The 17,292-nt window shown below is 40.7% G+C and overlaps 1 protein-coding gene across 1 annotated transcript in view; it reads right to left on the reverse strand.

Annotated features, from left to right (window-relative positions):
* Positions 1-17,292, reverse strand: part of LOC140715815 (uncharacterized) — a 32,760-nt gene that overhangs the window by 14,029 nt on the left and 1,439 nt on the right. Inside the window, exons 2-4 of the mRNA XM_073028212.1 lie at positions 1,681-1,793; positions 770-892; positions 536-566 (exon numbers count right to left, since the gene is read on the reverse strand). Of these exons, the coding sequence (XP_072884313.1) occupies positions 536-566; positions 770-892; positions 1,681-1,793 (267 nt within the window). The remainder of the gene's footprint in view (positions 1-535; positions 567-769; positions 893-1,680; positions 1,794-17,292) is intronic.

Consider the following 17,292-nt stretch of genomic DNA (forward strand, 5'->3'; position numbering starts at 1 on the left):
GGGGTAGGTAGAGAGAGGGAGGTGGGAGTGTGTGGGGTAAGAGGTAGGAGAAAGGAATAGAGAGTGGGAGAGAGAGGTTAGAGAGAGGGAGGGAAGAGATCAGCCACGATCTCATTGAACGGCTGAGCAGGCTTGATGGACCAGATAGCTACTCCTGCCCCTATTTCATGTATTATTTTTTTAGGGCATGGGGAGAGAGAGAGAGAGGGTGAGGAAGATTTCAGGAAGGAGAATTGATGGGGGCAAGGAGGGGGAGAGGAGAGTGAGGGATGAGGGAAGTGACCAGGTGAAAGTGGGTGAGGGTGTGGTGAAGAGCGAGGGTGTAGGGGGAATGTGGAGAACGGAGAGGGTATAGAGTGAGGAGGAGTAGGAGAAGGCATCAATGGAAAGCGGATGAGAAGAGTGCGAGGGGACGGGACTTTGAGTGGGGAAACAAAGGAGCACTAGCAAAGGAAGGGTAATAGCAGAGTTGGGGAGTGGGGCATTGAGGGAGTTCAGGTCTAAGGTGACTACTACACTGGAAGATGAGACTCACCATTTATTATTATATGTTTCTCCACGTTACCCTGTAAGAAAAGAGATACGAGGGTTGATAAACTCACCACACAACTGGTCATCAAGGAACGAGGTCGATAAGGGGTTCATGCGAGGGAAGCCATGCGAAGGGTGTGGGACAGTGAGGGTGGGGAATGGGAACAGATACTGGGGGAGGGAAGTAACTGACATTAAAAGGGGGGCTCAGGAGAGGTGGGGGGGAGACAATACGCACCGATTTTACGCTCGTGTCACATATGTATTCAATGGTATGGCAGCCACGGATTGTGAAGTTCTTGTCTGGCGTAAAGTTAGTTATTGGTAGAGAAAAGTTATTTTGGACAATAACTGGTTTGTTCTGTGATGGAAAGGGAGACAGAGAAAACAGTCGTTAAGAAAACAAGCTCTGCTCACTTGCCCTGTCACCACCCCCCCTCCCAAAATCCCCTTTCCTTCCCAGGTCTAGCAGGGTCCAGTACAGAGCACAAAGGGGCCATGCTGGCTTATGTTACCCATCTACGTCAATCCCGTTCGCTCACATCAGGACCACTTTCAAATTTAACTGCCCCTTATGCCTCTTAAATGTAGTAATTATATCTGAAACTACCACCTCCTCTGGCCGTCATCCAAAATATAAACCACGGCCTGTATTAAAAGAAAAACCTACCCATTGGATCTCCTTAAATCTCTTTCATCTCAACATGCCCTCCCCTTAATGATACCCTCCAGGAAAAACTCTTTGTCCGTCTGCCCTGTTTTCTGAAATTTAGGATTGGGAAGTTACGTACAAGTAATACAAGATGCTGTTGAGGCCACAATTGGATTAGTGCGCCCAATCTGAGCACCATGTTGTAGGAAAGATGTTATTAAATTAGGAAGAGTCCAGGGAGGATTTACCAGGACGTGCCTGGAGTTGGGAGCTTGAATTATAACAATCGTTTGCTTACATAAGAACATGTTTAAATCTTTAAATCATTGGCAAAATTGGCCATACACCCATCAGGCATCCTTCGATCATCATCGCCCCTCCCGTTACCACAACATGAAGCCATTCACACCACCATTCACACACAGTGTAACTCAACACTGTCTCTCATCACTCTCAGCACAGGATGGTAAGGAACGGGTCTCGATGAGGACACTTACATTAATAGAGGCCATCAGAGTATCACATGACAGATTATATGCAGATAAGTTTACCACCATTTCCGATGATGGACTACACCGATATGTTGTAGTTAATATCTCTACTGAATCCCCTGTAAAATAAACAGAAACACAAGTGTATGATAAGATGGATTCTTGGCCTCACACCCTACCTCGTTATGATCTTGCACTTTCTCAGTACTTTTTACACTTGTTATTGTTTTAGCTTGTCCTGCCACAATGTACTGTGATCTGATCTGACTGACCAGTGCCCAAGACAAGATTTTCACTGTACATGTGACAGTACAGAAACAATTTCTGATGCTGTTCAAAATTCAAAGTAAATTTACTATCAAAGTACACACGTCACCATACCCAACCATTCATTATCTTATGGACATCCTTAATAAATCCATAATAAGAATAACAACCTTAATAGAATCAATGAAAGGCCACACCAACTGGGCATTCAACCAGTGGGTAAAAGACATCAAACTATGTAATTACAAAAAAAAAGTAAATATAAATAAATAAGCAATAACTATCAAGAACATGAGATGAAGAGTCCTTGAAAGTGAGTCCAGACTTCCGGCAAGATGGCGACTGTTTAGCTGTTCCGAACTTTTGCTCCGTCATTTTCCCTACCTTTGCACTATATGTCTCCATTCTTAAACCTTAGTTAGGTATTTTATTAGGTTTCTCTTACTTGCCTGCGAACACATCTATCTTATAATGTCTAACAAAAGTACTAAAACCGGGAAAAAATAAATTTCTTTTTTCTTGCTGCTTTGGAACAGCATCAACAAGATATTTTAAAGGAATTTAGATCTTCTTTCAATCAGCTGGATGTCAAATTGGATCGGATCAACGCTAGAGTGGACGAACATGCCGAACATTTATCTTGCATCGACTCAACTTCTGAAGATCTAAAACGCCGTGTCCAATATCTGGAAACCCTCTGCTCCAGCCTAGAGCAGCAGATTTGTAAGCTTTTTTCCAAAATGGTGGATCTTGAAAACCGTAGCAGACGTTGCAATCTACGAATTCTTGGTTTGCCAGAGGCCACCGAACAGGGTTCTCCCGTGAAATTTTTTTCCGATTTTCTCTGTGAGATTTTTGGGAAAGAATTTCTTCCGACTCCACCTGAGCTTGAAAGAGCACACAGGATCTACGTTCCCCGTGCAACTCTGGGTTCCCGCCCATGGCCGGTAATTTTGTGCTTTCATCAATACCAGGTGAAAAACCGTTTGATTATGGAGGCACGCCGCAGAGGTACTTTTGCTTTTCAAAATAGTCATTCGTTTTGTGGAGAATTTTGCCCCCCAGGTTCTGAAGATGCGCACTGTTTAAAGGTGTAATGCAAGTGCTTTTTGATCATGGTTTTAGACCCTCTCTTCGCAACCCAGCCGACCTGCGAATTACGCTTACTACTGGAGAATATAAGTGGTTTAAATCAGTGAAGGATGCTGAGGCATTTGTTGGAAGTCTTCCGGCTATCCCATCTCCTCAGGAACCCGGTCTGACCTTCTAAAATGATGGATAAGTACCTCTCATAGTAAAGCTATTTTTTTTCCTGACTCAGACTGTACTTGAATAATTCAGACATTATCTATTGAGACTCTAAGGGCTGTAGACAATCTCTCCCTGGACTTGGTGCATTTTTTCTAAATAGATAATCCGAGTTTAATGTTTCCCTGCGGACGTTTAGTTTGTACTTGTGCAATCCATTGTATTCTTGTATAACTTTATCTAAAGAGATCTACAATTGACTTTAACTTGTTTTGGAGGTTGGGAGTTTTTATTGAAGGCCTCCCTGTTGGTTGATTCATAGTTTAAGTTTTGCTTTTTTTTTCTGTAAATGGTTGATAAGTACTCTTTTCAAATCTATAATTTCCCTCTTTTCTCCCTCCTTTTTTTTTCTTTTAATCTCCTATAATTTTTCGCGGTTAAGTTAGTTTTGGTTTTCTTTTGATTTTCTTTGTATTAAGTCTCACACTTCTGCTGAAGCTGTTCCTATTTGTTATGTTTTCTAGTGCATAAACTAGTTACCATTTGCTATAGTATTTATAGGGAACTGTTGTTAACGACACAGAACTGGAAGTCATACTTGGATTAATTTTTTTGGTAGAGCTAGCTGCTTTTTTTGGTAGCCATCTAGTTTTGGGTTGGGAGAGTGGGGTGGATTCTCCAGTTCCAACACCACTCACTGTTTCCTTTGCTTTCGTCTGTTACTCAGGACATGTTTCTGTTTTGATTCTACGAATCTATGTTTACATTTTTGCTCCCAGACTGTTACTGTACTGCTTGACTTTTTATATGCCTGCTGCCTTCTACGCACTAACAATTGATAATTGTTAATACACTTAAATTTGTGAGCTGGAATGTAAAGGGATTGAATCACCCTGTTAAAAGAAGGAAGGTCTTCTCACATATTAAACAACTCAAAGCGGACATTGCTTTCCTTCAAGAAACTCATATTTGTTGTTCTGATAACTCCCGGCTTTTGTCAAAGTGGGTGGGTCAGCATTTTCATTCATCCTTTGCTGCCAAAGCTAGGGGGGGGGGGGGGTCTCCATCCTTATTAACTCAAATATTCCTTTTGAACTCCATAATAAGATATCTGATACAAATGGCCGTTTTGTTATTGTTTCTGGTAAACTATATGCTTCTCCTCACTACCAGACTTAAACTCATACTCTCTTATACTGGGTGGTGATTTCAATTGTCGGTTAGATCCTAGTTTGGATTGATCGTCCTCTGTTACTAGACCACCTACTAAATCTGCCTTAGCTATTCAATCGTTTCTCTCTAATTATGGTATCTCTGATATATGGCATTTCCTTCATCCTACTGAGAGAGATTATTCTTTTTTTTCACATGTTCACCATACCTTTACTAGAATTGACTACTTCTTACTCGACAATCAACTCATTCCATTTGTCTATTCTTGTGATTATCAGAGTATACTGATTTCTGACCATGCCCCAATTACTCTGTCTTTAAATTTTCCTGGCCTTCCTCAGAGGAATAAACACTGGCGGTTTGACTCAACTTTACTATCGGATGATGATTTTCTAAAATTTATCAAGGATCAGATAACCTTTTATTTTAACACCAATACATCACCTGAAGTGTCATCACAGATTGTCTGGGATGCCATGAAAGCATATCTGAGGGGTCAAATAATCTCCTATACAGCAAATCTCAATAGAAAGTCCTGTGCAGATCGATTAGACCTCATTAATCAGATTAAAGAATTGGATCAACTGTATGCTCAAACTAAGAATCCTGAATTATACAAGAAACGTGTAGAACTTCAAACTAAATTTAATCTTCTGTCCACTCAACCTGTCGAACGCCAACTTCTTGAAAGTAAGAGTCATTTTTATATTCATGGTGACAAATCTGGTAAATTTCTAGCCAATCAGCTGAGGTGTTTCAAAGTCAAACAACATATTACAAAGATCCGGAAGGAGAATGGAGACCTTACATCGGATCACTTAGAAATCAATGACGCATTTAAAAATTTCTATTCTCGACTTTATTCCTCTGAATCTTTGAATGACAATATCTCTATCGACCATTTTTTAAATAATCTGAATATTCCTTCGCTTTCATCTGATTTTAAAGCCAAACTTAATGCGCCTATATCATCAGAAGAAATATCTTCTGCAATTTCTGCATTGTCCTCAGGGAAATCTCCTGGACCTGATGGGTTCCCCGTAGAATTTTATAAATCATTCTCTTCACTTCTCTCCCCTCAGTTACTTTCAGTATTATCTGACTCGTTTAACTATGGCAAATTGCCACCCTCTTTTAATGAGGCTTCTATTATTCTTTTATTAAAAAAGGGTAAAGACCCAACAGAGTGTTCCTCGTATAGGCCGATTTCATTGCTTAATGTTGATGTTAAAATCTTGGCCAAAGTTTTGGCTTATAGATTAGAAACTGTTATTCCCTCTATTATTTCTGATGATCAAACTGGTTTTATTAAAAGCCGTCTTCCTTTTTTTAACATTCGGCGTTTATTTAACATTTTATATTCACCTCCAACTGGGATTCCTGAATGTGTTATTTCCCTTGATGCAGAGAAAGCATTTGATCGTATAGAGTGGAACTACCTTTTTGCAGTTTTAGAAAAATTTGACTTCGGTCAAAGTTTTATCTCTTGGATCAAATTGCTGTATTTGTGTCCTACTGCCTCTGTTTTAACTAATTCTCAGAAATCCCAGTTATTTAACCTCAAACGTGGCACCCGTCAGGGATGCCCTTTAAGTCCCTTTCTCTTTGATTTGGCTATAGAACCTTTGGCGATAGCTTTTCGAAATTGTCCTGAACTGACCGGGATTTGGAGAGGGGGTGTTGAGCATAAAGTTTCTCTTTATGCTGATGACTTATTACTTTTTCTTTCAAATCCGTCTACATCCTTACCTCCAATGTTTTCACTTCTTGACCAGTTTAGCCAGTTCTCTGGATATAAACTTAATTTACATAAGAGCGAACTTTTCCCAATTAATAAAGAAGCACAAGAATTAACATTTCGTGATCTCCCTTTTAAAGTAGTCCACAATCAATTTACTTATCTTGGGATTACAGTCACAAGGAAGTTTAAAGATCTCTTTCGTGAAAATTTTGCCAATCTTTCATATACTATTAAACAGAGTCTGTTACAATGGTCACCTCTATCTATGTCTTTGGTAGGTCGTATTAATGTTGTTAAAATGTATGTTCTCCCTAAACTTTTATATTTATTTCAATCAATCCCAATTTTTATTCCTAAATCTTTTTTTGATTCCTTAGACTCTATTATTTTGTCATATCTGTGGAAGAATAAGCGCTCTAGAATTAACAAAGTTTATCTCCAAAAATCTAAAAAAGAGGGTGGCATGGCTTTACCTAACTTTTGTTTATATTATTGGGCAGCCAATATACGTTGTGCTACCTTTTGGTCTTTTTTCCATGGCCAACCCGAGTGCCCTAATTGGGTGGCAATGGAGTTGAGCTCCACTAAAGAATTATCTATCTCTGCACTTCTCGGCTCTGTACTCCCTAGTAGTTTGTCCAGATTATTAGTTAATCCTCTTGTCAGACACACTTTGCGTATATGGGCTCAGTTTAGGAAATTTTATGGTTTCCATAGTTTTTCCTTTTCTAACCCTATCTTACATAATCACCTTTTTTTTTACCTACTACGTATGACTCAGCCTTCCATGATTGGTGTAGGAAGGGCATTAGACATTTTGAAGATCTTTTTATTGATAATTGCTTCACCTCTTTTCAACAGCTCTCTGCTAAGTTCAATCTGCCTAATGCTCATTTTTTTAGATATCTCCAAATTAGACACTTTATTACTCCTTTAATCCCTAACTTCCCTGAAATGCCTGAGAAAAATGTTATGGACTTATTTCTTTCTATTAATCTACTAGGTAAAGGTTTAATATCATTTATTTGTGATAAATTAGCAGCCCTACGACGTGCCCCTGTGGATAGAATTAAAATGGCATGGGAGCATGATTTAAATACCTCTTTATCCGATGAGACTTCGGACTTGATTCTCAAATCGGTTAATTCAACCTCTCTTTGTGCTCGCCATTGCCTTTTACAGTTTAAGATTGTTCATAGAGCCCATATGTCTAAATCTAAATTATCTCAATTTTACCCTAACATCAGTCCGCTTTGTGATAAATGCAAAAGGGGCGAGGCCTCTCTCATTCATATGTACTGGTTTTGTCCTAGCTTGGAGAAATTTTGGAAAGATGTCTTCATAACGTTATCGTATATTCTGAATCACCACCTAGAACCTAACCCTTTAATTGCTTTGTTTGGTTTCTGGGGTGAGACAGATTTACGTCTGAGTTCGACTAAGTGTTGAATATTATCTTTTGCCTCTCTCCTGGCTAGATGTTTAATCCTCCTTAGATGGAGAGATGTTGCCCCGCCCACACATGCTCAATGGCTTAACGATATTATGGCCTGCTTAGACCTTGAAAAATTTCATTATTCAGTCCTTAATTCGGATTTAAAGTTCTATAAGGTCTGGGGACCTTTTATTGAGTACTTTCATACCCTTCCTCTTAACTAAGGTTTTTTTCTCGGTCCCTTGCTTTCAGCTCTTTTTTTTTGTAGTAGGCATTAATATCTTCTGTTGCTAAGTGTATTTACAGTTTTGGGGGTTCGATTGTCCTGATTTATATTCTCTATAGTGTGTTGTGGTTGGTCTAGAGTTTTTTTTTGTTGCGGGGCTTGGGGAGGATACTAATTTTACATGGCTTCAATTCGGGTGCTTTCTCAATTATCTTTCTTTGTATCATATTATTATTGTATGTTTATTTTTGCACTGTATCAACGTTCTTCATTTTGATCCAGGGTTTTTTTTTATCTGTAGCTATGTAGAAAATGTATAAAAAAACTAATTTAAAGAAAAAAGAAAAAAAAAAGTGAGTCCAGAGATTGTGGGAACATTTCAATGATGGGGCAAATGAAGTTGAAGAAATTGATTCAAAAGCCTGATGATTGAGGGGTAATAACTGTTCCTGGTGCTGGTAGTGTAAGTCCTGAGGCTCCTGTACCTCCTTCCTGATGGGAGGAGTGAGTTTGTCCTGGGTGATTGGGATCCCTGATGATGGGTGCTGCTATCCGGGAACAACACTACGTGTAGGTATGCTCAATGACTTTACCCAGAAGAACATAAAACCATAAGATATAGGACCAGAATTTGGCCATTTATTTACTCCATCGGGCTTGAGTCAACATTTTGTTATGGCTGATCTATTTTCCCTCTCAGGCCCAATCTCCTGCCTTCTCCCCGTATCTCTTCGGGCCCTGATGAATCAAGAATCAATCTGCCTTGAATATCTCTAAAGACATGACTCCACAGCCACCTGTAGCAACAAATTCCACAGACGGACTGAGCCGTATTCACAATTTTTTGGAAGATTTTCCATTCAAAGGAATTGGTGTTTCCATACCATGCTGTGAAGGCAGCGAGGTATACAAGAACATTCCAGATTCCACCTACTCTCTGGATAAAGAGGTTTCACCTCAGAATCCCCATTGCATCTCTTACCCATCACATTAAGCACAGGAATAGTATACAGTTTGGGATCTAATCCAGGGATTTGAAGGAATTAAATACAAAATAACAGATCCCTGGGAATGGGTTATAAGCTGGAATCAGATCTAGGGGTACAGATCCCAGGAATGCCTGTTGTGTATTTGAGGTGTTTGGAGGTCTGCAGAATAAGAGAGGCTTGCAAAATGGCATCAGAACAACAACCTGAGTCTCAACGTGGACAAGACAAAAGAGATGACTGTGGACTTCAGGAAGGTTGACCACTCTCCATTGCACAACAACAACTCCAGCGTGGAGAGAGTGAAGAGGACAAAGTTTCTTGGAGAGCTCGCAATGGAGGATCTATCCTGGACCCACAACACCTCCTCGGTAGTCAAGAAGGCACAGCAGCATCTCCACTTTCTGAGGAGACTGAGGCGTGCAAGGCTCCCCGCCCCCACCTTAACAACGTTCTGCAGGAGAACCGCCAACAACATCCTGCCTGGCTGCATCACTGTGTGGGCTGGAAGCTACAAGGCTTCGGTCCACAAAACACTACAGAGGACAGCAAAAAACGCCAAGAGGTTCACTGGGGTCTCCCTCCCCCAATTTACCGGGAGCATTGGAGATGAAGGGAATGTTGAGGATCCCCTCCATCGATCCCACAGTCTCTTTGACCCACTACTGTCAGGATGGAGGTACAGCAGTATCAGGACCAGGGCCGCCAGGGTTCCACCCTCCGGCTGTGAGAGTGACAAATACCCTGCCACCTCCGTCTCGTCACTTGGTCAGTGTGCTGTTTACTGATTACCTGTGCTGTGCATTTTGAAATATATTTTATTAACTTATTTATGGTAATCTTTTGGTTTTTGTGCTGTTTGAAGCTTTGCTCAGTATATATACAGATGACAATACACTTGATATTGCTGGGACTTGAGGATTTGAGTTGCGAGGAGAGGCTGGGTCTGATTTCCCTGGAGCGGAGGAGGCTGAGGTTCACCAAATCACATAAATATGGTGGCTACTCATGGTCTTTATTTATTTATTTGGTTTAGAGAGACAAGCCCTTCAATGCAAACCAGCCACACCACCCAGCAACCCACCGAATTAACCCAAGATTGACCACAGGGCAATGTACAATGGCCAATTAACCTCCTCACCAGTGTGTCTTCGCACCATGGGAGGAAACCGAGGCAGCCCGAGATAATGCGTATGTTCGCGAGTCGGACAAACAAGCACCTGCCAGACAGCGGGGAAGGGAGGAGCAGTGAGGAAGAGAGGGGGCAGAAGAGTGAAAGTGTGGGGAGAGGCATGGAAAAGCGGGAGAGGGTGGAAGAGCCAGAGGAGGGTAGAAGAGGGGGGAAGGATTGGAATTGGGGAGGGGTGGAGAAGGCGTTTGGGGAAGGGGAGGAGGAGGGGGTAGGGGAGAGGAGGGGAAAGTGGAGGGGGAGGCATAGGTGGAGGGGTGAGGAGTGGGGAATAGGTGGGAGGGGTGAGGAGTGGGGAATAGGTGGGAGGGGTCACAGGGGTGGGGGAGGAAAAGATGGAGTGGAGGGGGAAGAGGAGTGAAGAGTGTGGGAGAGGGGTGGAGGAAAGGGATGAGAGAGGGGAGGTGAAGAGGTGGAAATTGAGGGAAAAGAGATGGGAGGGGAGAAAGAAGGAAGGAAGGTTAGGAAGAGGTGAGAGGTGAAGAGGGGAAGCGGAGGAAGAGATGTGGGGGGAGAGGTGGGAGGAGTAGGGGAGGAAGTGGGGAGGGGTCAGGGAGGCAAGGAATGGGAAGAAGGGGAGAGGGAGAGAGAAGGAGGAAGTCAGGGAATGGCAAGCAGGTGAGGGTGTGAGGGAGAAAGGGGAGGGGAGGGGAGGGCGGAAGCGGTGGGGGAGGAGGAGTTTGGTGGAGGAGTGTAGTAATAGATGAGACAGGCAGAGGTGGGGGAAGAGGTGAGGGGGTGGGGATGAAGAGATTGGAGGGATGGGGTGAAGGAAAAGGTAGGATGGGAGGAAGGGAAGAGATGAGGAAGAGTGGAGAATGAGAAGAAGGGAAGGAAGAATTGGGAGAGGGAAGGGAGGAAGAGAGAAGGGGTGGGGTGAGGTGGGGTTGGGAGCAGGGGACTGAGGTGGGAGGTGAGAGGAAGAGGTGTTAGATGAGATGGGGAGGACAAGTGGGAGGAAAAGTGGGGGTGGAGGAAGTGGGAGGAGGAGGGGTGGAAGAGGGAGGGGAAAGAAAGTGGGTGAGAGGAAGAGGGAGAAGGAGGAAGGGGAGGAAGTGGAGGTGAGGGGTGTGGGAAGAGCAGTGAAGGGAGGAGGGAGGTGTGGGGAGGGGGAGGGGTAAGATGAGGGGGAAAGGGGTAGGTAGGAAGAAGGGGAGGGAAGTAGAGCGGTGAGAGGAAGGAAGAGGATCAAATGGAGAAAGGGAGGGGAGGGAGGGCAATGAGGCAGGATTGGAGAGGAGGGGAGGGAGAAAGGAGAGTGAGGTAGGTAGATGGGGAGAGAGGGAAGCGAGGTGAAAAGGGGAAGGGAGGGGGAATGGGATGTTTGGGAGGAGGGGAGGGGGAGTAGGAGAGAGGAAAGTGAATGAGGGGAGATGGGGAATAAGAGGTGAGGGAAGAGGAGGTGGGGAGTTAGGGAGAGTGGGAAGTGAAGGAGGGGTTGGGGAAAAGTGGGAGAGGGAAATAAGGGTGGGGAGTTGGAAAAGAGTGAGAGGGAAGTGGGGAGGGGTAGAGGGAGAGAGTGGGAAGTGAGGGGGTGTAGATGGGGGAGGAAGGGGAGACTGGGAGGGGAGAAGGTGGAGTGGTGTGATGGAGCGAGGTGGTAGAGATACGGAGGAACACACACAAAACTCTGGAAGAACTCAACAGTCAGGCGATGGAAATCGGTTGATGTTTTGGGCCGTCTTCAGCCCAGTGAAGTGTTCGAAGGCAGCCAAGGCAGGTGGCACTCATCGCCTCCTGAACACTACCTCTACTCTTAAGTTTTAAATCTTATACCGATATTATTTTTAACATATAGATTTTGATGTACATATATTTATACATTTTATGGATGTGTGTATACATGTAAATATTTTATATGTGCTATATATCTATTATGTGATTTATGTGTATATTGTTTTAATATATTTATATATACATTTAGATTTTTAATTTATTTGTATATATATTGTTTATATATATTATATTTTTATTTATGTGTATGTGTGTATATACATACATATTTTTGTGTGTGTGATTGAGTGCGAGGGTAGATGGGGAGAGAGGGAAGTGAGGAAGAGGGGAGGGGAAGGGAGGGGGAAGGGATAGATGCAAGCTAGGGAGGGTAGATGTGGGGTAGAGAGATAAGTGAGGGAGGGGGAGGATAGAGTGGTGCGATGGAGTGAGGGACGGAGATTCGGAGGAACACAGACAAAATTCTGGAGGAAATCATCAGAGCGGGCAATGGAAATCAGTGGACATTTCGGGCCGTCTCTTCAGCCTGTGCCGTTCGCTGCCTCTCCCGCTGGAGGGCTGGGTGTAGGAAAACATCCAGTCAGATGTTTTCCTATTATCTTCAAGTAATAGTTCACCCACAATGTCCAACCTAAGTCTTGTTAATTTCACCATATCTCTATGATTTAAAGAGTAACAGTTTGAGACCTTTTTAACTGGAGGGTGACTAGGAAAGAAATGCCTTCCCTTTAATTAATTTTTCCAATCCTCCTGCCATTTCTTCTCCATACCTATTCTTTAAATCCTACTTCTCAATTCTGCTCTGCCTAGGGGTATTCTAATTCCTACTTGCCTGCTCTGTAAGGAAGACTTTGCAATGCCATCCACAATTTCATTTCCCTCCACCCCAGCGTGCCCAGGTAAATCTGACTTCACAGCCCATCTTCCCTACTCTAAACAAAACTAAGAGAATCTCAATAACTATGTCAGGATGAGCTTTTGATTTATTCCCTTTTACTGTATAGCGTCTCTGGCAGCAGCAGAATCTGAACAGGTGACAAACCTGTATGATGGAGAGTCTTCTATCCACCATTAGGCCCACAGGATTGCTAATAATTCTGTTACAAAGACAGAAACACCATTTGAAATCTGGTGACTAATCTCAGCTCCAAGCTGAGACACGTACATCCCAAATCCTGCCATCTCTGGGTCCACTGAGCCATCAGTAAAAACTTCAGATAAGATCCTCATCAGGGACTTCCGGTAAGATGGCGATTGTTTAGCTGCTCAGAACTTTTGTTCTGTTACTGTCACTAAATGTCTCCATTTTTTAAACCTTAGGAATTTTTTCGGTATCTCTTACTTGCCTGTGAACATATCTAACTTACAATGTCTAGCAAGAGATCTAAATCTGGGAAAAAGGAAGCTATTGCCCCCTCAGACGAGACCCTGGTTGCGCTCGGAAAGCTCCGAGATGAAATTTTAAAGGAATTTAAAACCGCTTTCAAACAGTTGGAAGACAAACTGGATCGGATCAACGATAAAGTGGACAAGCATGCCGAACACCTATCTCGCATCGATTCGACTTCTGAAGATTTAGAAAGTCGTGTTCGATACTTGGAGACTCTCTGTTCCAGCTTAGAGGAAAAATCTAACAAACTTCTTTCCAAAATGGTGGATGTCAAAAATCGCAGCAGACGCTGCAATCTCAGAATTCTTGGATTGCCAGAGGCGACCGAACAGGGATCAACTGTGAAGTTTTTTGCCAAGCTTCTCTGTGAGATATTCGGGAAAGATTTGCCTTCGGTTTTTACCAATAATCAATGATCCCCTTTTTTTCAGCTATTTCGTGGTACAAGGCAAGGTTGTCCTTTAAGTCCTTTACTATTTGACATTGCTTTAGAACCCTTGGCTATAGCTATTCGTGAATCACCCAATATTTTCGGTGTTACCCGTGGGGAGACGACGTATAAGGTATCATTGTATGCGGATGATTTGTTATTATATATATCTGACCCTGAAAGATCTATTTCTGCTCTTTCTTCTTTGCTCGCTCAATTTAGTAACTTTTCTGGTTATAAATTGAATTTTAATAAGAGTGAACTATTTCCATTAAATATGCATGTTCCAATTTATAATCATTTACCATATAGAATTGTTACAGATTATTTTACTTACTTAGGTATTAAAATTACTAAAAAACATAAAGATTTATTTAAAATTAATTTTCTACCTTTAATTGACCAAATTAAGCAACTTGCTATTAGGTGGTCTCCACTATCTTTGTCATTGGTAGGCAGAGTCAATGCTATTAAGATGATGATACTACCTAAATTTTTATATTTATTTCAAGCATTACCAATTTTTATTCCTAAATCTTTTTTGATATTGTTGACTCTAAAATATCTTCTTATTTATGGCAGAACAAAAATCCTAGACTAGGCAAAAAATATTTACAGAAGCCTAAGAAGGAGGGCGGCTTGGCTCTACCAAACTTAAGATTTTACTATTGGGCAGTTAATATATGGTATTTAATATTCTGGACACAAGAATCGACTATAGCTGCTTGCCCACAATTGGTAAATTTGGAATGTAAATCTGTGCAAGATTTTTCACTGATTTCAATCCTAGGATCTTCACTTCCTTTTTCCTTATTCAAAATGAATAAACAGATAACTAATCCCATAGTCAAATATACATTACAAATTTGGTTTCAATTTTGTAAATTTTTTGGCTTGAATAAGTTTATGCTGTCATGTCCTATAATATCTAACTACTTATTTCGGCCTTCATCTATAGATCAAGCTTTTCTTTTATGGAAAACAAAAGGTATAACATGTTTTCGTGATCTGTTTTTGGATGATAACATTATGTCCTTTGAACAGCTATCTAATAAATATAATTTACCTAAAACCCATTTTTTTAGATATTTGCAAGTCCAAAATTTCTTGTATAATGAATTAAAGTCTTTTTCGAAAGAATGTCCACTGGACATTACAGAAAGAATTTTAGCCCTCAATCCTTGTCAAAAGGGTTTAGTAGCTATCATTTATAATATGATTATGAGTGTACAGCCAGATGTATCAGAAAAAATAAAGAAGGAATGGCAAGAAGAATTGCATTGTCCTATATCTACTGAGCAATGGGAAAATTTTTTATCATTGGTAAATTCGTCCTCTATTTGTGCTAAACATGCCCTAATACAATTTAAGGTTGTACATAGAGCTCACATGTCTAAAGATAAACTTGCTCGATTTTATTCTCATGTTAATTCAACCTGTGACAGATGTCATTCTGATGTTGCTTCATTGACTCATATGTTCTGGTCTTGTCCTTGTTTACAAAATTATTGGAAAAATATTTTTAATATTATTTCAAGAGTTTTAAATATCAATTTCCAACCGCATCCTTTTACTGCAATTTTCGGTTTACCAATGATAGATAATAATCGTCTATCCGCTTCATCTCAACGAATGATTGCATTTGTTACATTAATGGCTAGAAGATCTATTTTACTGAATTGGAAAGAAATTAACCCTCCAACTGTATTTCAGTGGTTTTCTCAAACTATCTCTTGTTTGAGTTTAGAAAAAATTAGAAGCGTGGTTTCTGATTCTTCAGTTAAATTTGAAGAAACTTGGAGACCATTTATTCAACATTTTCATATGAGTTAAATGGTCTGATCCTAAACCTTACTTTTATTATCCTTAATTATTTGGATGGAGGTTCGGAGTTAATGGCACTACTGTATGTATTTAACATTATGCAATGGCCCATGTTGGTTAGTTTTTTTTCTTTTTTTGGGTTTTTTTTCTCTTTTTCGATTCTTTTACATAAATATTATGAGTTTGAGAGGCCTTATGTATTGATTATTATATATCTGATTGTCTATTTAAACTATTAATTATGTAGTCTCAAACACTTTGTATTCATATTTCATTTATGTTTTTCTTAAAATTAATAAAAATATTTAAAAAGAAAAAGAAAGATTTGCTTCCGAACCCGCCCGAGCTCGAACGGGCACACAGTCTACGTTCCCCCCGGAATTCTGGGCTCCCGTCTGCGACCAGTAATCTTGTGTTTCCATCAATACCAGGTAAAACACAATCTGATTGTAGAGGCACGTCGCAGGGGGTCTTTTCCTTTCCAGGATACAACCATTCGCTTTGTGGAAGATTTTGCACCCCAGACCTTAAAGATGCGCGCTGAGTTTAAAGGCGCAATGAAAGTGCTTTTTGATCGTGGTTCTAAACCCTCTCTTCGCAATCCTGCCGATCTACGAATCAAGCTTAATACCGGAAAATACAAGTGGTTCAAATCAGTGAAGGAAGCTGAAGCATTTGTGGCAAGTCTTCAGGCTATCCAGTCATCTTCGGAATCTGATCGGACCTCCTAAAATGGTGGATAAGTACTTCTCGTAGTAAAATTACTTTTTCTGGACTCAGACTTCACTTGAATCACTCAGACATTATTCATTGAAACTCTAAGGGCTGTTGACAATCTCTCCCGGGATTTGGTGTGTATGTAATCTATTTTCACCCTTGTATAACTTTATCTACAGAGTTCTACAACTGACTCTAACTTGTTTGGAGGTTCTAAGTCTTTAGTGAAGGCCTCCCTGTTTGTTGGTTCACAGTTTAATTGCTGATTTATTTTTCCTTTTTTTATATTTATTTATTTTATCTTTTTTTTCTTTTCTTCACCCCTTTTTTCTAATCTCTGAATTTTTTTCTCTCCTCTGTAAATGGTTGATAAATACTCATCTTGAATTTATAATTTTCCCCTTCTTCTCCCTTTTTTACCTTTTTTTCCCCTTTCTCTTACTTAATTCTTCTAGAATTTTTCGCGGGTAGGTTAGTTTTGGTTTTCTTCAGATTTTCTCTGTATTAAGTTTTATATTTCTGCAGAAGGTGTTCTAATCTGTAGTTATGTTTTCTAGTGCATAAACTAGTTACTATTTGCTATAGTATTTATACGGAACTGTTGTTAATGACACAGATCTGGAAGTTGCATTTGGGTTAATTTTTTTGGTAGAGCTAGCTACTTGTTTTGGTAGCCGTCTAGTTTTGGGTTGTGTGAGTGGGGTGGGTTTTCCAGTTCTTTGTGTTGTGGGGCTTGGGGAGGACACTAAGCTTACTTGCCTTTAATTTAGGTGCTTTTTTGTTAAATTCTCTTCCTTTGTAGCATATTGTTATTGTATGCTTAATTTTGCACTGTATAAATGCTCCTCATTGGGATTTGGGGTTTTTAATTTGTAAAATGTTCTGAAAAACTAATAAAAAAATTTTTTAAAAAAGAGATAAGATCCTCATTTATTATTTAAATATTCATTTCCGATCTTTAACTCGCTTTATCCAGCACTGACTTGAAAAACTGGTTGATCAGTATGATGTAAGATTATGACATCTTTAACCGACCAACCCAAATATACATCACTGAAGAATCTGGTCTAGTAGCCTTAAAAATCACTTCAGTGAAACTATGTTGAGTCATTTCCGCACTTAAGTTAGATATGGCCCTTGTGGCTAAAGGGATCAGGGGGTATGGCGAGAAAGCAGGTACAGGGTTCTGAGTTGGATGATCAGCCATGATCATACTGAATGGCGGTTCAGGTTAGAAGGGCCGAATGGCCTACTCTCA

Source organism: Hemitrygon akajei, chromosome 24, assembly GCF_048418815.1.
Source record: "Hemitrygon akajei chromosome 24, sHemAka1.3, whole genome shotgun sequence".
Lineage (NCBI taxonomy): Eukaryota > Metazoa > Chordata > Chondrichthyes > Myliobatiformes > Dasyatidae > Hemitrygon > Hemitrygon akajei.